General features: G+C 42.1%; 2 protein-coding genes across 3 annotated transcripts; both read left to right on the top strand.

The window, feature by feature from the left end:
• The first annotated feature begins 7,547 nt into the window (after positions 1–7,547).
• Positions 7,548–11,426, top strand: LOC111866465 (E3 ubiquitin-protein ligase sina). 2 transcript variants are annotated; one of them, XM_023855440.2, is made up of 2 exons: positions 7,548–7,677; positions 10,514–11,426. In XM_023855440.2, the coding sequence occupies exon 2, from the start codon at positions 10,521–10,523 to the stop codon at positions 11,283–11,285; it is 765 nt and encodes a 254-aa protein (XP_023711208.1). In that variant the 5' UTR covers positions 7,548–7,677; positions 10,514–10,520; the 3' UTR covers positions 11,286–11,426. The 2 variants fall into 2 exon arrangements, with proteins under 2 accessions (XP_023711208.1, XP_023711209.1); XM_023855441.2 differs by having other exon boundaries at positions 7,548–7,713.
• A 4,858-nt stretch (positions 11,427–16,284) lies between these two features.
• Positions 16,285–20,007, top strand: LOC111866461 (E3 ubiquitin-protein ligase SIAH1A). The gene is made up of 2 exons (XM_023855435.2): positions 16,285–16,338; positions 18,638–20,007. The coding sequence occupies exon 2, from the start codon at positions 18,640–18,642 to the stop codon at positions 19,456–19,458; it is 819 nt and encodes a 272-aa protein (XP_023711203.1). The 5' UTR covers positions 16,285–16,338; positions 18,638–18,639; the 3' UTR covers positions 19,459–20,007.
• The last annotated feature ends 336 nt before the right edge of the window (positions 20,008–20,343 follow it).

Genomic DNA, 20,343 nt, shown 5'->3' with positions numbered 1-20,343 from the left:
CACCTGTGAATATTACCATTGTTACACATATTATATCATAAAATGCTTAATGTCAATGAAACTCAAAAGGACAAGGGTTCGATCCTCACGACAGAAGAGAGGATATCATTGCGACGAATCCTCTGAAATTTGCTAGAAGTCTGAAATGGCAACACAAATAGAGAGTTCCATGTGTCTGACACAACTCTCTCGGAATCGTCCCAAACTTTGTGCTTCGTGGTGAAGGTCTTCAACACTTCATTGCGCAATCCATGCAGGAAGACTGAAAGCAAAACATCATTCGCGAAATACAAACTTAATACTGACATAACAATAATTGATTAAACCATCACTGCTGGGTAGGGAGGGGTTGTCCTCCAATACATATAGAGCGGGGAACCCCAGGAAAAAACTGAAATATGTATCGTATCGCATAACAACACCGTGAGACACGGTCAAGCAGTCTGCTTGACCGTGTCTCACGGTGTTGTCGCTTGCAGATTTACTTATACTTCTTCAACCCTGAAGATGGGGGCGATACGTTCCTCCGAAACGTCGGTTAACACCACATATACACGGTGCCAAATCCCAAAAGACTGCTTTCTACATAAAAATAAACTGCACAAAAAGAGGCTTGACTATAGAAAGGGAAAAAAACCTGTCATTTATGTATTAAAAATAATTTTGTGTATTAATTTTTTAGAGTTTATTTTTATTTTGCTCAATTAAAATTTAGTTGGTTTTGAAATTTCCAAACCGGACTATAGTGAATTCGGACTGATAGAAGCCGGACTATGTGAGGCACTGCTGTATCGGTGGAAGGAGTCTATTATTGTACCAGTTCACAAGACGGGTGATAAAACTGACTGCAGTAATTAACGTGGGATGTCACTGCTATCAGCTTCATACAAGTTGTTAACCAATATTCTTCTCTCAAGGTGAAGTCCATACATAGATGAAATTATTGGGGATGGATCAACTATTGATTAGATCTTTTGCATTCATCAGATACTGGAGAAAAAATGGGAGTACAATGAGACAGTACTTCGGCTATTCATAGACTTCAAGCAAGCCTATGATTCAGTTAAGAGGGAAGTACTGTACAATATTCTGATAGAGTTTGGGATACCCATGAAACAGGTTAGGGCGGTTAGGCTGACTGAAATGTGTTTAAACGAAACGTATAGTAAAGCCCGTGTAGGTAAACATTTGTCTGATAATTTTCCTATCCAGAATGGTATAAAAGAAGGAGATGTTTTATCACAACTGCTTTTCAACTTTTCTTCAGAATATGCCACTAGGAAGGTCCAGGGAAACCAGGTGGGACTGAAATTAAACGGGACACATCAGCTGTTGGTCCATGCTGGTGATGTGAATCTACTGGGTGATAATATAAATAATCATACAGAAACACACACAAACTTTAATTGAGGTAGTAAGGAGGCTGGTCTAGAAGTAAACACAGAGAAAACTAAGTATATGTTGTCTCGCCAGCAGAATCAGGACATAAAGATAGGAAACAGATGTTTTGAAAATGTGGCACAGTTAAGATATTTGGGAAGGACTCTTAACAAATTAATGCCGGTCACGGTAACCGAGCGGTCTAAGGCATGTACTGTCTTCGCTCGCCTGGAAACCGGGATCGTGGGTTCGAATCCCACTCAGGGCATGGATGTTTAGTTTGTGTGTGTGCATTTTTCTGTGTTTGTGTACAGGTAGAGGCCTTGCGACGAGCTGATCACCCGCCCAAGGAGTCCTACCGAATGTGTAAGATCTAGAAAAACCGAAGTGAACGGAGAAGTTCATGGAGGTAGGCCTAGGCCCACTGGGGCTGTAGTGCCAAGGAAAAAAAAAATATAACAAATTAATACCTGATTCAGGAGGAAATTAAGAGGAGACTGAACTCGAGTAATGCTTGCTACCATTCAGTCAAGAACCTTTTGTCTTCTCGTCTGCTGTTTAAAAACATAAAAAACAGAATATACATGTACAAAACTATACTTTTGCCTGTGATTCTGTATGGGTGTGAAACTTGGTCTCTGTAATTAAGGGAGGAACGTAGACTGCATATAATCCTGTATTTAAGTATCCTGTTGCATTACTATATCTAAAACTGTTTATTTACTACACTGTCCATCAACAATGGAACAAATTGTTCCTTGTTTCTTAAAGTTTTACCTTCTACACAACATGTTTCGCCCCGAAATGGCCATCTTCAGGTGTCTATGCTAGAACTGCTACACTTCGCTAATATTATCAATTCGTCACGTATGCGACTGCGCGCTTCATGCTTCAAAACGTCATAATCGTAGTCTATCTGGTGTGCGCTAAAATAGCACACGCTGTAGTTCAATGAATTTATATCAAATAAAATCTATTAACATTTTCTTTAAAATCTGTAAAATTCTTATTACATATCACAAGAGTCGTTGTTCACTTATTTTGATATGTTTCCTCTTCTTCAGGTGTTTTATTGAGGCAGTCTGTTTTTCTGTTCGTAAGCCCGTTGTTGTGTTACATCTGCAATCTGTAATTTTGCCCTTGCTTGTGCGTTGTTCCTCCTAACAGCGTGTGGTGTTGTCTTCACGTAACAGAAGTGAGAGTCACAGAATTACTGGGGTTTGGGACTTTTTCCATCGTCCGGAATTCTAGGTAATAGAGGGCACCATCGTCAAACCCTTTAGAATCTACAAGTGAGGGTGTTTGAAGAGAATATTTGGACCGCAGCTGAATAATGAAAGCTTCATAACTTGTAATCTTCGCCAAGCACAATTAGAATGATCAAGTCAAGGACGAGATAGGCAGGGCTTGTAGCACAAATGGAGAAAAATGGAATGCATATAGGATACTGGTGGGAAAGACAGAAGGAAAGAAACCACTGGGAAGACCAAGCCGTAGGTGGGTGGACAATATTAAAATGGATGTTGGAGAGATAGGATGGGATAATATGGATTAAATTTATCTGGTTCAGGATAGGGACCAGTGGATGGATTTTGTGAACACCGAAATGAGCCTTTGAGTTACATAAAATATTGGGATGTTCCTGAGTGGCTGCAGAAGTGACGGCATCTCAAGAAGAGCTCAGGTTCATAAATGACAAGAGCCCTCCACTGGTCCCTATCCTGAGCCAGATAAATCCAGTCCATACCACCCCATCCCATCTCTTTAAAATCCATTTTAATATCATCCCACCTATATCTAGGTCTTCCTAATGGTCTGTTTCTTTCTTACTTTCATACGGAAATCCTATATGCATTCCTCTTATCCCCATGCGCGCTACACTCCCTGTCCATCTAATCTTCCTTCACTTGATCATTCCAAATATGGCCCTGGGGTCGACTCAGTCTCTAACAGAAATGCGTGCTTGGAATGTTCCTGGGGGTAAGAGCGGCAGGTGCGTAAGGCTGACCTCACCGGCATCTGTGAACCGACTGCCTATAAAATATGGGAGCCTCGACGTCTCACAACCCTATGGGCCTCCACGGCCCGTTACAGGGATAGGTTTACCATGTACCATTCTTTATGCATTACAAAAACTGTCTAGCATGTTCTCAAAGGAAGGTAATAAGTGTGTCTGTCCGCATGCGGGAGCCTTTACTGCCAATGAACAAATTATCATTAAATTTCACATTGAGGCATCTGACTGAAACATATCATAGTTTCGAACAGGCTAGGAAAAGCATAAAATGACGCTCTGCTTGTTGAACTAATACGCTTTTGCGACCATCTGTCCAACTCCGTTAATATTTGTTGACAGAAAAACGTTCAGTACAGGTGTTACGTAAAAAAATTAAACAAGTGTTTTATTCTGAATAAACATTACCGTAAACGCCGTGGTTTTAGAGATAATTACAGGAAAGGGAGCGTCTCCGCCAAAATCATTACTGTGTACGTATCTTGCACAGGATGGTACAAATATTCGAAGAGCACAAACAAACAACGAACTCCGTGGCTTTATCCCACAAGCGAACTATACCGACCGAGGGACCGCCGCTTGTCAGCGAAATTAGTCCAAACTTTAGCGGATAGAGGGTGTCGCGTGGTTAGGGCAACGAATCTCCACGGCCGTTAATTTCGGTTTTCTAGACCGTAGCCGCTATTTTTCCATTCAAATAGCTCATAAATTATTCTCACGAGGCTGAGCGGACTCCATTCTATACCAACTACTTCTGTGAAAAATCTGACAGCGCAGGGAATCGAATCCGTGACCTCTGGTTCTGTAGCCAGAAACTCTGACCTCTAGACCACAGAGGAGGTCACTCGGAGAGCACCCAAATTAATAATTATGAACCATGTAATAATTTGCCACTGAAAACGAAACCCGGCAACACTGACCCGGTGCCTGCCTGCCCTCTTCGTGTCATTTCCCTAAATGTGAGATTGCACTTCGTACCTTCGGTCGCGCTGATCGTAAAATGGGTCGGATAGCACGCAGATATATTTCATGTAGATTCCTTGCTTGGCTTACTCTTCGCTCCTGAAGACTGAGCTGATAAGTTCCTCCGAAACAACGGGTGATTTCCAATGGACTACACGGCGTTGTATCCCACGAGATGGAATTGTTGAAGGATAATTTACCACTGGGGAGTGAACAATGCATTTCTAATTAATTTGAACAAATGTGGTCGATGTGTTCGTGAAATTATGTTCATTCCTGTACAGCTGTTTCTGACAAAAACTGAGAGGACTCCACCAAGGTCATCCAAGGATAACCTACAGGACCTACAGTACGAGTTGGGTTGTTCAGGTAGAAGTTTCTGGTGGGTCAAAGAATGTTGTACGTTTAAGTTACTAGTATGATAAGACATATTTTGAGCTTAAAATGTTTGAAAATTAAGTGTTAACGGAAAGCAATATATATAGAAAGCAAGACTTGGTGATTTGCTGCGCTGTTGAGGGAGTTAAATGAATTAAGTTGCATGATTGGAGAATATAATCGGCAGGAAAAAATAAGCAAATATGCTCACTCACCCACTCATGTAGCTGAGNATTCTCCTTGACTTGATATATATATATATATATATATATAGAATTCTTGTGCGGAAGATTCATGGACACGGCGGCTTGGAAGTTAAAGATGGCTGGAAGGTATTAAAATTTGAAGAACAGCATGGTCTCAGGTTTTTAACGTAGTGGATTTTTACCGAATTACACGGCGTTACAGCCCAGAAGATAGTCCCCGTTGAGAGAACCTTAAGTCCGACATGGAAACTGATCTTCACTTCATGCATCCTGTTGTGTTATAATACAAAACTTCTTTATTAAAACCGTCACAACACAACTATATCGAGGTCAGTACCTAGTTTGGCTCTGCTACATGTTTCGGCTACTAAAAGCCATCATCAGGGAATATATAGAATACTCAAATTTGTCCGTGGAAACACAACAAAATCACAAAAACCAACAACTGATTCGATGATGTAAAGCATCACTTGAAGAATTTTTATCTTGTTTTATACCGTAACTTTCTTTTAATATTTAATGTACTTTTACGCCAAGTATTTTAACGTAATGTAATTAGTACTGCAGTTCAGTGGTGTATATATATATATTGGCCATGTATTTGACTGATTATGGCTTTTAGTAAAGCCATGTAAAAGTAAAGTAAAGTAAAGTAGAGTAAAGTAAAGTAAAGTAAAGTAAAGCTAGAGGCCATGAAGGCCCATAGGGTTGCGAGACTTCGAGGCACCCACATTATCTAGACAATCGGCTCAAAGATGGCGGTAAGTTTGTCAGCCTTACGCGACGGCCGCGCTTTACTCCCCAGGAAAATTATTTAATTAATTCCTGGTACTCATTTCTGTTAGAGGCTGAGTGAACCCCAGGGCCATAGTGCTTAGTGGTTAACGCGGAGTCCAACAGTTTCCTTAATAGAACAACAGTCAAGTTTTCATCTTGAAAACGCTGGTAAGAAATAAAGCGTCAAAATTCTGCCGCCTGGAATAAAGCGGTTTAAGATGTAAATAATTCAATATTGATTCATAATTACAAAGATAACTGGGCTAAATAAATCGACTTACTACTACTACTACTACTACTACTACTACTAATAACAACAACAGCAACACAAAGGCAACAGGAGAACGACTCTCACCAATGAAATAAACGTACCGTACACATCAAATTCGTCCTTTGCATATCTGCATATCTCGCTGGCCTTGATAATAATAACCTTATAAGAATTAGGCTGTACTATTGCAAATCTAAAATGTTCCTGTAGTTCCTGTACAGTCACGAAATTGCAATTCTGCATAATGTTGCAGGCCCCTATCAGTCTGTACGGTGACAGCAAGAACCTAAATAGCTTTACAGCCTCCCTGCACCTACAGTAAGCTATAAAATGTTCCTGTACAATCACGAAATTGCAATTCTGCATAATGTTGCAGGCCCCTATCAGTCTGTACGGTGACAGCAAGAACCTAAATAGCTTTACAGCCTCCCTGCACCTACAGTAAGCTATAAAATGTTCCTGTACAATCACGAAATTGCAATTCTGCATAATGTTGCAGGCCCCTATCAGTCTGTACGGTGACAGCAAGAACCTAAATAGCTTTACAGCCTCCCTGCACCTACAGTAAGCTATAAAATGTTCCTGTACAATCACGAAATTGCAATTCTGCATAATGTTGCAGGCCCCTATCAGTCTGTACGGTGACAGCAAGAACCTAAATAGCTTTACAGCCTCCCTGCACCTACAGTAAGCTATAAAATGTTCCTGTACAATCACGAAATTGCAATTCTGCATAATGTTGCAGGCCCCTATCAGTCTGTACGGTGACAGCAAGAACCTAAATAGCTTTACAGCCTCCCTGCACCTACAGTAAGCTATAAAATGTTCCTGTACAATCACGAAATTGCAATTCTGCATAATGTTGCAGGCCCCTATCAGTCTGTACGGTGACAGCAAGAACCTAAATAGCTTTACAGCCTCCCTGCACCTACAGTAAGCTATAAAATGTTCCTGTACAATCACGAAATTGCAATTCTGCATAATGTTGCAGGCCCCTATCAGTCTGTACGGTGACAGCAAGAACCTAAATAGCTTTACAGCCTCCCTGCACCTACAGTAAGCTATAAAATGTTCCTGTACAATCACGAAATTGCAATTCTGCATAATGTTGCAGGCCCCTATCAGTCTGTACGGTGACAGCAAGAACCTAAATAGCTTTACAGCCTCCCTGCACCTACAGTAAGCTATAAAATGTTCCTGTACAATCACGAAAAGTGCAGGTCTGCAACTGTTGCAGGTCCCTATCAGTTTCTACGGTGACAGCAGGAACCTAAATAGCTTTGCAGCGTCTCTACACCTACAGTAAGCTATAAAATGTTACTGTACAGTTACGAAGAAACTCGCAAATCTAATGCCGGTTACTTTTACGTTTTCCGAAAGCAGTTACATCGTCTTGCAGACTTATCAAAACTGCGTGGATTTCAAATGATTCTCAAGAATGTGGTCGTGACGCATAGTTACAGAAACCATGCTTAGCAATGGCCTCTGTGGTTATTGCACTTCTAGACACCATGGAGATCACGTGACAGGAAATCCAAAGTGTTCGAGATAAGCAACGTCAGTAGGTCTGTCTGTCTAGCAGGCGCAGTGTAGAGGGTGACAGTGTTGTGTGAGGTTTGGAAGTAGTCTTGCGTACGGGATAATTTTGGTCTGACAATTTGCTAGCAAGAGGATCATCATTGTAACAGGTATAATTCCCATTTCTGGCTTCCACTAAACATCTGGTGAGTCACGGGAATTCAATTTACAGTCAACCTTGAATCATGTCGCATGTAAGAATATGTGTAATTTTTACTTCTGCATACGGGGTTATCGCAGCGCCGCGTAGTCCGGCGAGTATCAACCGACGTTTCGGAGGTATATAACCGGCTAAATTTTCATGTTCAATTGCTATCCAAGCAAGAATCCAACAAGGAGCATGTTGCAAGTAGAGTCTACGCACTGATATACGTAAGTTGCTTTAAGATTGTAACGTTAACAGAGCTATGCTTTGTGCCTGTTTCATGCAGGTTTCTTGCTTGGATTTCTCTTGACCCTGAACATTGAAACCCATGTTAAGCAAGGTAAAGCAAAGCTATCCCTGTAACAGAACGTGGAGGCCTATAGGCGCGAGACGTCGAGGCTCCCACATTTTCTAGACAATCGGCTCACAAATAGCGTTGAGGTCGTCAGCCTTACGCGCCGGCCGCCCTTCAGCCCCAGGTAGATTCCTGGTACTCATTTCTTTTAGAGGCTGAGTCGACCCCAGGGCCATAGTGCGGCTGGAAGGACCTAATCCTTCCAGTCGCACTGTTTTGCTCATTGTTTCAACCTGTTTCTGATGAAATAGAAATTTTCATGGCTGCCACATAAACAGTATACACTCCGTCATGTAATCTTATGCACATATTTCGATCATCAGGTGGGTCAAACATATTTAGTATCTGCGATATCAGAAAGGGGTTAATTATTTGTTTAGTTAGCTATCTAGTTTGTGTGTTTGTCATGTTTATAGTTGTCTTGTTGGTTTATTATTAAGCCACTTTATTGGTTCGTAACAAACTTACTAACTGTATGCAGCGGAGACCATCCGCAGAAGCTAATAATCGTTTAGCTTGTCAGGAGATTCCCCATAATTTACGGAACACAAAAGTTACCGCCAAGTGCGGTGGTACCAGCACGGGTGAGTTTGTGCCACGTTACGTTACCACAACCAGAAGCCATTTAATCACCTGTGCTATTAACTAGAACAGAAGGAACAAATTCAAATTCAACCGTGCTGGCACAGACAGTCATTGTTTGCAGTAGTCCGCCACTGCTAACTTGTGAACAAAATGAATCCACCCCTGACACTTACACCCTGATTTCTGAAGACTCTTCTTAGTGCTGTCTTACGGCTGTTTTTTTCCGAGTGTTTTTTCATTGTTTCTAGATAGACCTCTACTCAGATTGGGCCACGCTGTAGCGTAGTTTGTTGAGAGACTATGCTACAAGCTGGAAGGTCGCGGGTTCGATTCCGGATTAGGTCGTTGGATTTTTCAGTTGACCTAATCCTTCCAGCCGCACTATGATCCTGGAGTTGACTCGGACTCTAACAGAAATGAGTACCAGGGATCTTCCTGGGGGTTAAATGGAGGCCGATGCGTAAGGCTGACCTCACCGCCATCTATGAGCCGACTGTCTAGAGAAAATGTGGGAGCCTCGACGTCTCACAACCATATGGGCCTTCACGGCCTCTTACAGGATTAGCTTTACCTTTTTATTATTTCTACCCTAGTCAGATTTGCGGTGACGATGAAAGCTGCTGTATTCTGGGATGTGACGCCATGAAGTTTGGTAGATTAACTTTTCGGATGCATTTCACGCCTTCATCTTGGAGAAAGACGAAGGTGGGGTCAAAGTTCCCCCAAAACGATGGTTACGAACTACCATGCTGTACGGAGTCACAGGACAGTAATCTTCAAAACTTTGTGTTTCTCATCCTTCGTAGATGCTACGTGCCCCCGTACTTAGGGCCTTTGATTTCACGATGCGAATGATGTTCGGCGAAGAGCGTTAAATTGTGAAACTTTTGTGAAATTTGAGGATCTGGCAGTTGGTAACCACGAAGTCTGGCAAAAAGTTCAGGACGTTTCGGAGGAACTTACTGCTCTCCGTCTTCATTGTCGAAGAGAAAGCCAAGAAAAAAGCAGCTGACAGCTTGGCTTACCCTTTGACACTGAAGGTAGAGGCAGCAACTGCCTCCGAAGCATCTGTAAACTTCTATCAGACCATAAGGTGCCATGTTTCAGGCAACAGAACAATTGTGATACCCCTTATAACTGTCGAACACAACTTTAAGGGCGCGTTATTAGTGACACAGATCTTTATTTCGTCGTTAGAAAGTTATTAGACTCTGTTTTGAACTTATGATGGGAATTTAAGCTATACGGTAGTACCTGTTGAAATCGCAGGACTTTATTTCCGAAAAATTACCTACTATGAGTCCACACCGGCTCTTGGGCCCACCCAGCCTCCTCTACAGTGGATACCGGGGGCACTTTCCCCGGGGGTGAGGTGGCCGGGGCGTGAAGCTGGCCACTTCCCTCAAACTAGTGCTGAGGTCAAGAAAATGTGGATCTATACATCCACTCCCCCATACGCCTTTTGCTTTCCACTTACCTACCATGATGTGTACCCCCAAAAGACAAATTTTTTGTAGAAAGCAGTGCCTGGACATCGGCTACGCTATGGACTGGAGGACCGAGGAGTCTAGTTCGATTCCCAGTAAGGGCAAGATATTTTTCTCTTCTCCGAAACGTCCAGATCTGCTCTGGGTTCCACTTATCCTATATAATACGTACTGGGGGCTGTTTCCGCTAGTATAAACCGGCATGGGCATGAAATTGGCCTCCTTCCTAGCCTTAAGAATGCGTGGAGCTATACCTCCACTCTGTCTTCATGGCATGGCGCTTAATTAAGTCCAGGGATAGTTTTAACTTACCGTTCACCTCAACTTGTGACAGTCACGTTTTTTAAGTTACTGTAATGTTTATTTTTATACAGGAACAGAATGAATACACTGAGTGAGGATTTCTTGAAGGAACTGGAGTGCCCGGTGTGCATGGAGTACATGGCGTCTCCCATCATGATGTGTAAGAGTGGACACAACATCTGCAACAGCTGCAGGCCGAAACTGAAGGAGTGCCCCACATGCAGGCAGCCCTTCCTCAACGTACGGAACAAAGCCCTTGAGAATCTATCTCTGCTGGCCAAGTACCCCTGCCCATACAAGAGATACGGTTGCCAACTGGTATTTACACAGGAGCGTATCACAGAACATCAGACTGTTTGCCCTTATCGTAGCTATAATTGTCCACTTTCAGAGGCGGAGGGAATAATGTGTAAGTGGATAGGCATACGAGAAGATATGAGAGAACATATTGAGGCACAACATCGAAACAGACTGACACAAGTAGATTTCCTGAAGGAAGTTTTATTAAGGAAATACAGACCTGAAATTAAATATTCAAGAGTGATTTTTGCTTGTGATGAAGTATTTTACCAGCAGTTTGAAGTGATAGATAATGTTTTTTATTTTGTAATCCAGCATATCGGACCAGAAAATTATGATTTGAAATTTCAGTACAACTTCACATTGGCATCACAGGAACACGAGGAGTCTATATCGATATCGTTTGTAGCTCGGAGTTGCAAACTCGATATCGCGACGATACATCGATCAGGACAGTGTGTAAAACTGTGTTTTGACACAGTCAAAAATTTTCTTAATGAAAATAACAGTTTAAAATTCGAGTTTTATATTAGGCAACTATAACGTGAAGAGATGTTTCACAATCCTCCAACAAAGAGATGACTGCGCAGATAACCGAGTCTTAGCGACGTTATTTGTGGAAGACGAAAACATTGGCATAATTTCACGAGTGTCTTTAGTATTTTGGATTTGAGGGTTTTCACAGCTGTGACTATCAACAGTTCTATCTTAGGGACTATAAAGCTGTGTAGTGGGTTTAAGTATAATAATGTTTCGGTGTAACATATCTCATCCATTTTCAAGAGTGAGTCAAAAAACCAGTATCAGGCGGGCAACAAGGAAAGCGCTGCTTACTCTGCAACCCGGATTGTAGAGGCAATATGTTTCTCCTCCACGTCACTGGACTTTCACCAGACTACACGGCGTTATGTTATGGAAGAGAGAACTCGTCCCTTGGTGTAAAGGCCGCAGTCCGGTAAGAATAGGCTATGCAGGTTCTGGTTTCTGGAGCCTTGGGATTATTCTGTAGGATCTGAGGTCCTCACAGCTGTAGGATATAACGCCGTTTAGTCCGTTGAAAATCAGCTGACGTTTCGGAGGAACATATCACCACCATCTTCAGGGTCTAAGAATAACGTGAACAACAAACTAGCTCTGCTTGCCATCTGCGTTCACATTGGTATCTTGCTCGGCTTATTCAGCCTTTATGATGGAGGTGATATGTTCCTCCGAAACGGCGCTGTATCCTAGAAGATCATTATGTTCAACAACAAAATTGCCTGCTCGACCAAAGATACGTAAGAAATCTCGTTAGTCTGTTAGGAGGGTAAGTCCCAAAGACTGTACCACATTCTACTGAGCGCTGTGTGCAGTAACAGGGATTCTAAAATGAGCGAATTTCAATTTAATTTATAACGCGGGTATTTAAGTTGGTCCTAGATAATCGCTTTATAAAAAGTCTAGTGTATTATTATTTGGCATATCACGTTTTTATCCCCCTTTTTTATCTTTTTGCAAGAAATCCACGGGTGAGATGGCGTATCCCCCTATTCCACCCTGCGTCTATGATGTACAAGTATTGACTCCTGTCACATTCGGTAGTGATGCCACAGGTTTACTGTTCGCGGGCTTAAAGCTCACGCACTGAGGAGATGCTCATGTCTTATCCATATTCAGAAAGTACTGAAAGGATTTCCATAAAATTTGGTACTTGGAGTTTACAAACAAAAAAGTTTGTTACTCAGAAAGTACTACTGAACGAATTTCCATAAAATTTGGTATTGGGGGGGGGGNGGGTGTTAACTTAAAAAAAAAAAAGCTTGGGTCATTTGTATTTTGATCCTATCGGTTCAATGTAAACTCAAAACGATCGTTATTCACTTTCTCAATAATGGCTCGTATTTTCCGGGATATGTCCGTGACTTCTGGTAGAATTTAGGCGACATTTCGGAAGAATGCGAAGCATAAGCCAAGCACACTTGCTGTTTGTTTCGTGTTTGTATGGCGTACTCTTCGAGCATTAAGATGGAAGCAGTACTTCATCCGAAACGTCGGTAAACTTGAACCGAACTACATGGCGTCACAACCCAGAAGATAGTAACTTTTCATAGTCACCGCCGTCATAACCTCAAGTCAAAAAACTGGTACATGGTTTAACATACAGAACTTAAAAGGCCACAGGTTTACTACTAACTACTACTAATACTCCTACAATCATCATTTTACGTAACTTACAACAGACGCTAGTATTGCGTCTAGCCAACCAATAACAAGTAACGTCTCTTATTCTAACCTGTTCCCCAGGAAGTTGGCTAAGCAGTAACACATGACATACATTATTGAGCTGGCTGGTTCATTACCTAAGCCCAGGACACTGGCTACCGAACTGCGCTTCCGTGGTTTTCCTCTGCTACTCGACGAATGCCGGGATAGTACTTAAACTTGGCTATGAACACTTCCCACCGAATTATATCCTGTTTATTATTCACTTAAAGTAAAATGTAAAGTTGTTCGTTAGCTTAATTAAGCACTACGCCATGAAGATGTTGGTGGTGTGTAGGTATAGCTACACCATTCTTAACATCGGTCCTAGGTAGACGTGAGTAATCAGCTTCACGTCTCGGCCCCTTTACCCAGGAGAGAACCCCCCCCCCCCATACCCCTAGAGCCGTCTCATTGCCATGGAGTAGAGAAAATTCTTGACCCTTCCGGGAATGTAACCTTGGCCGTCCAGCCCTTAGTCGGTCTTAAATCTCCACCAATAAATAAATAATTCAGTAACCAAATAACTAAATAATTATAAATAAATTTGTCCCTGTAACATAGAAGCCCATAGGGTTGTGAAAAGTCGAGGCTTCCACGTTTTCTAGGCAGCCGGTTCACAGATAGTTAAAGTAACAAAGTAAGCTACGGAACTTGGGCACTGTCACCCTGATATAGGATCTTTACGGGGCAGCAGATACATATCCGATATTCCCAGCTATAGAACTAGAAGTTTCACTATTAAAGCCCCCAAGGCTGTGTCGTGAATTCAGCTTGTACACTTTTTGGCACATCTTATAACACAATGTAGTGTATATAGTATGGAATATTCATTTCATAGGTTTTCAAAACAACTGCGAACTGCCCCTTAACAGGTGAAGATGACTGTAAGATGGAAATGACAGAAAACTTATGAACTTTGAGATCGAAACGGGCCGTTTCAGTCACCGAACTTCTCGACATGACTGGAATTCACGCCCATCATTACTAAGGCATAGCTGTGACGCGGAGTCATCCTGTAGTTTCATGGTGTATCGTTACTGAGAGCGGCCTCCAACAAACAAACTAATATATCTGTCAATCTCAAAGCCCGCTAATGAACACGATTCTGAACCACTACACTTAACCTGATATCCGTTTAGATACAGTTTAGCAGTGTCTTACCACCTTTAACCAGTAGACCTATTTAAAATTTTTATTGAGTGGGTACCGGGGGTAAAGCGGCTGGGGCGTGAAGCTGACCATTCACCTCCAACTAGTGCCGAGGTTTAAGAGATCTTGGATCTATAAATCCACTCCCCTATAGTCTTCATGGAATAGTGCGTAATTAGTTAAGCACAGGGACAACTTTGACTTTATATATTTATCCCTTTTAATATATCTGTTACCTATCGTGACAGTTCACTATCCTTAAACTATCTGAGCCATACAAGTCACACAGTTCCATGATATGTAATATTCTCCTTCACCAACTTCATCCCTCTTCTGGTAACTATACGTACCATCAGCTTGAACACTAAGAAACTCTGTATATTGCCCCACACATGTTTGTGTAAGATTTTCTAAGTAAACAGCAGTAGTGCTACAGTATGTTTTCTGTAAAGTAGGAAATTAATTCTTATATATTATTTAGATCAAATTAGGACTTAAAAAGGAGGATTAAGTCCAGCTTTATTCCTGTCCAGTTTATTTTGAAAGGCATTAAATTTATTTTATTCCAACGAAGTTAACAGTGTGTTACTAATGCTCTACATGCTACTAACGAGTTGTGTCGATTTGAAATGGGTTCTCCACAATATATATATATAATCTTTTGTATGTGGGATTAGCAATGAAAATAAATCTGTCTTGTTATCTGTTCACACTTATAATTTCAATACGAAAATATAGTTTATAAGATATATTACAAGATAAATGGAAGCACCCAATAAAAATCAACGGGGAATAACTTTATTCCGTATTTTCATTCGTCAACCCATCTAATTTATATCTTTGATACCTTTATCTCACTTCGTCCTTGCTCTGTTAAGCAGTGAATTAAATTCGATCCTACTTCAGATGGCAGTTTCAAGACATAAGCTGCCACAAATGTAAATAGGCGACAGTTACTGTGGCGTGAAGACGCTGTAATGCACATACATAGTCGCATTATACGTATATAGAGAGACAGTTTTCTCTTTTTAACTTTGTTGACAGGTTTACGGCGATCGGTGTGCCGCTTCGAGGCGTATACGAATTTTGTCGATAAATCAGCATGCCTGATGACCGATAACATTTGAAATAAAAGGAAATAATTTGTGGAGCGCTTGACGGCATTATGTTTCACGGCGATTAGTTCTGTTGATACGTGGAAGTTTGTTTATGATTTGTCAGCTGTAGGCAGAAGTTATCAGCTCTGTTAGCCGCTAGTTCTCAGTTATAGTTAGTGAGCAGAGTTGTACGTCATGGTGCAGTATATTTTACAGCAGTGTATTTCTGTATGACACCTATATGACATTCGGATCTGCTAGAGAGAGTCTGCGAAAATTTCGTGATGAAATAATAAACTTAGCTTCACGGGACTCTAAACAGATAAGAAACAAAAAACATAAGAGCCGAGTGTTTATTGAGAAGTTAGATGACATAGGGGTCACACTTAAACATGCACCTAGAAAATCACTGAAACGTCTAGCTCAAGAGACTGGAGTGTTAAAACTCTAGTGCAAGAACGGCAACACAATTGTTGAAGTTTAGACCCTATAAAACCGCAGTAAACCCCGCACGCCTTGCAGGCACGCGATCCAGCTAGCAGTGTTCATTTTTGCAGTCGGTTTCTACAGTCTGTCGTCAAAGGTGAGATCGGTCCGCAATTCACAGGGACAGTACCTGTTTTCAACATCTCCTGTGATCTGTGAATTGTAACTACTTTATTCCGAACGGTATCGGCCATCAGGCATGCGCCTCGCAGCCGGCAGTGCATCAGTCGCCTTAAAGCACAGCCGTGGAACCGGTCAACAAAGTAAAAAAACCATCCCTGTGTAATATATATTCCCTGAAAATAAACTTTTGTATTGCTACTAACGAGATATGTCGCTTTCAAATGTGACAAAAGCTAATCTTCAATGTACAGCATTTCCGGAACACAATGATCATCATTATCAGTGAAAATAAACAGAATGTTAACATGGACAGGGTTAAACACAGCTGTAAATAAGGAAAGCAAGAACAGCCGGATGTGACTCAGTAATGACGTCACGAGTGTGTTTGTCAGATAACAGTTTCCGTTAGAATTAAGGCTGCTGTCACGAGGTGTTAACAGCAGTCTCAGAGCGGGAGCCAGTTTGTAGAGAACGAAGTGTGTTCAACAGGCCTTCAGGTAAGTTCAATGGATTGAACAGGTTCAAAGTTAGACTTGAAAGGATTCTGACGATGGTGTATACTGTACTCGTACTTCTTTTGGCTTGTTTTGGAGTTCATCCATCGTTTGGTATGTAAAAGACAAAAGACCACGACGTTTCGGAGACTGGATCTGTCTCCATCTTCAGGTGGGTAGGGAAGGATAAAGCTACTCAATTGGGCCCGTTAGAAAGAGCTAGTCTCAATCACTGGACGTGAGAAGTACAGGTTCAAAGTTCTCCAACCTGCAACAGTAATTTATGGCTGCAGACTTCTTACTTACTGTCCGTCTGTTCAGTCCTGGGCGTTCTCAGCATATTGCGCAATTGATCTGGTGCAGTCCACTAACTTAAATGAGGACTAAGCGGCCTCCGTAGTCTAGAGGTAACGTTCCCACCTCATGACTCGTACGCGGGTTCAAACCCGGCGGAGGTCGTGGAATTTTAAGGGCGGAAAAATTCAGGGCACAAGTCCTCCGGGAGGGACATTAAGCCGTGGGTCCCGTGTCGCAGCTTTACGGCACGTAAAAGAACCTCATATCTCCAAAGGAGGTCACTGAGCCAAATTCAAGGACATTTCCCGCCCAGCAGTAGTCTCTAACGCCTCTGATAGATGGGGGAAGCATTATAGATACCGCTAAGCCAGTAGAGGCCGAACTCGCTGGCTCGGTCGGGACTGATGGAACGAACCAATATCGATAGGGTATAGAGACTGGTAGAATATCATAGAGGGAAGCACAATGGACCAATACTGGTCTAAGTGCATGGGGAAACCCACCCTCTCCAATAACTAACTATCTAAATGAGGACTGTCTTAGAGTGCGTCACCCTTCCTCACAGAAATCAGCTGCAAACAACTGTTCTGCTGCAATATTTCCAACAGTTAACCCAGAGGTCAGGTGTAAAACTCTATGATACGCACACTACTCAACTTTCAGAACACAACGAAATCTCGTTGCCTGTCGCTGTAAAGGGGGGGGGGGAAATGTCGGCAAGAAACTGGGAACAAAGCGTAGAAATCTTTCTTTTCTACTTAATAATGTTCTACAGATTTACGCGGTAGCGTAGTTGGTTGAGGCACTATGCTGCAAGCCAGAAGATCGCGGGTTCTACTCCCGATGAGATGGATTTTTCAATTGACTCAACCCTTTCAGCCGCACTGTGGTCCTGGGGTTGACTCTGCCTCTAACCTCCTGGGGGGTAAAGGGCGGTCGGCGCGTAAGACTCTCAACCTAACCGCCATCTATGAGCCGATTGTCTAGAAAATGTGGGAACCTCAACATCTCGCAACCCTATGGTCTTCCACGACTTGTTACAGTGATAGCTTAATACAGATGTATTAAAAAAACTCCGTGATTTTAGTCCGCAACTATACCGACCGAGCGACCGCCGCTTGTAGACGAAGTTAGTGCCAACTTTTGCGGGTAGAGGGTGTCGCGTGGTCAGTGCAGCGAATGCCGACGGATGTTAATTTCGGTTTTCTAGACCGGAGTCGCTATTTCCTTGAAATAGCTCCTCAGTTATCATCACGAGGATGAGTGGACCCCGTTCCAGACCCACTACTTCTCAGGAAATCTGGTAGCGCCGGAAATCGATCCCGGACCTCTGGATGTGTAGCCAGGAACTCTGACCACTAGACCACAGAGGCTGTTTTTACAGATGCATTACTTTCTTTAATTTTTCATGTACTCACATGTATGAGATGGAATTTTGATGGTGGAGAAATGAATCTAGTGCTTATCATGGGTTTAAACGTATTTACCCACCCAAATTTGGAAGAAGCTGGTTCTTGGTATGCCGTCTTGCCTCCACGTATGTACTAATGTTTCGCTGGCGCCTGAACGGATTTTGTTCATATTCGATATCTGAGAATTTATCCATAAGTTGGTGACCAGTGAATAGGGGCATTCCATCTCCAAAGATATTTGCCCTCCAAATGGGCGTCACACCACAAAATTGCGGATTTTTTAAGAAGGGCTGTATCGATTTTGATTCAATTTTAGTAACTTACGGAGATTGGTACACCATCTAGCTTCCCAAACTCAAAATATCAATTTGTCGAAAGCTGTTTGATCGACTTTGACAAAATTTAATAGTCTATAGGGCAAAAATCCCTCCAAACGTCTCTTCTTTTTAGTTCAAAAAAATGCCAACAGGTGTCACATGCTGTCATTTATAAATTTTTGTAATGGCTGACATTTTCCACACGTGGAACTTTTTAGTGTTATATGCCATAAACATCCACTTAACTAAGCATTTCATGTTGGAATTCCTCTCCAGATATGCCAAACAACGTGCGGAGCCCTGTGAATAATCCACCAGAAGAGGGTCTGTGCGAAAGTCTCTTGATGGAGTTGGAATGCCCTGTGTGCGGCGAGCACATGATCCCGCCCATCACACTCTGTGAAAGCGGTCACAATACCTGTAGCAGGTGCAAACCCAAACTGAAGAAGTGTCCAACTTGTAGGCAACAACTTCTGGCTATACGAAACCTCACTTTGGAGAACCTCACGAACAAAATCAAGTATCCCTGTCGTAACCACAAGACTGGGTGTGATGAATTACTTCCTTTAGACCAGATCATCCAGCATCAAGCAGTTTGTCTTTATAGATTTTATGACTGTCCATTAGCCAAGGCACCTGGAGTATTGTGCCTGTGGCAAGGTCCTTGGAGCGAAGTCAAGAAACACATTGACATAAATCATAAAGATAGGGTTACCGAAGAAATCAGTAAACTCTCTGTTCATATCAGAGATTTTAAATCCACTTACAAATACTGTAGGGTCATATATGCCTTGGGGGAGGTTTTCTATCAACAATTTGAGGTTATTGCAAATAACTTCTACTTTGTGGTCCAATATGTGGGGCCAGAAGATGCTGCTTACAGATACAAATATGAGTTCACTCTGAGTTCCACGTCAGGTGATGAGAAGATACAAGTGTCACAGGTGACTCGAAGCGTGAAAATTAATATTGATGAAATCTGTCAGTCAGGAAAGTGTATCAAGTTACATTATGATGTTGTCAAGAATTTCTTAGAAGAAAATACCATGGAGTTTGAAATGGAAATATCGAAAGCAAGAGTCGAAGAAAAATCTTGAAAGACAGTTCACCCCATCTCAAGGTTAAGTTATGTGGAGAGCCGACGGCGGAACTGAAGAACAGTTTGCTTCATTATCCCCTTTACTACCATTATCTTCCACTTCGCCATGTATTTTCGCTCTCTTCCTAATTGATTTCCTCATCTCCTTGTCTTCCATATCATCTTTCTCATTTTCTCTTCTCTCCTTCGTTTCCTAATCTTCATTTTCCTCCTTTAAATTTCTTCTCCCTTCTATCCTAATCTTCTCCTCCTACTGCGCCTTTTTTAAAGCCCTTCCTGTCCATTTCCTTTCTTCATTGTCCTCCTGTGCCTTCCTTCTCAGTCCCTTTATCTCCCACTTTCCGCTTCTACACCCTCTTACCATTTTCCTTCTTTTCCACTTTATTAGCCTACTCTCCTTATTTTGAAAGAATAAGAGGAAGCTTATGAGATCACCTTGCTGTCTGTGTATCCGTCTGTATCTGTCCATCTGTCTATGTATCTCCCATGATTATTGAGACTTAAAAGATCTCTCTTGTTTTCTGCGTACCCTCCTTTGGGGGGGGGGTCATGTAGTATAATAGCAAAGCAGGTGATTAGTTCTTCCCAGAACGTGTTATGTATATTATGAGACCACCTTGTTTTTTCTCTAGTATTGAGAGTCTCCTATGATATTTGAGGCTTATGATATTGCCTTTGTGTCTATGTGCCCCCTATTTTTTTTCCGTTTTCTCTGCGGTTTAAGTAATCTCAAAAAGAAGTATGTGATTGTTCTTCCCAGAATTTCCTGTTCTCCTACACATTCTCCCTTCTGTCCCTGTAATGCCCCAGCGGCGCAGGGGGGGCATGGAGGTATCCCTCCCGCTGCTGCCGCCGCTGTAATGCCGTGGTACAGGGGGGGGGG

This window comes from Cryptotermes secundus, unplaced genomic scaffold (assembly GCF_002891405.2).
Source record: "Cryptotermes secundus unplaced genomic scaffold, Csec_1.0 scaffold300, whole genome shotgun sequence".
Lineage (NCBI taxonomy): Eukaryota > Metazoa > Arthropoda > Insecta > Blattodea > Kalotermitidae > Cryptotermes > Cryptotermes secundus.
Note: the sequence above shows the minus strand (reverse complement) of the source record. Positions and strands in the feature narration are given on the sequence as shown.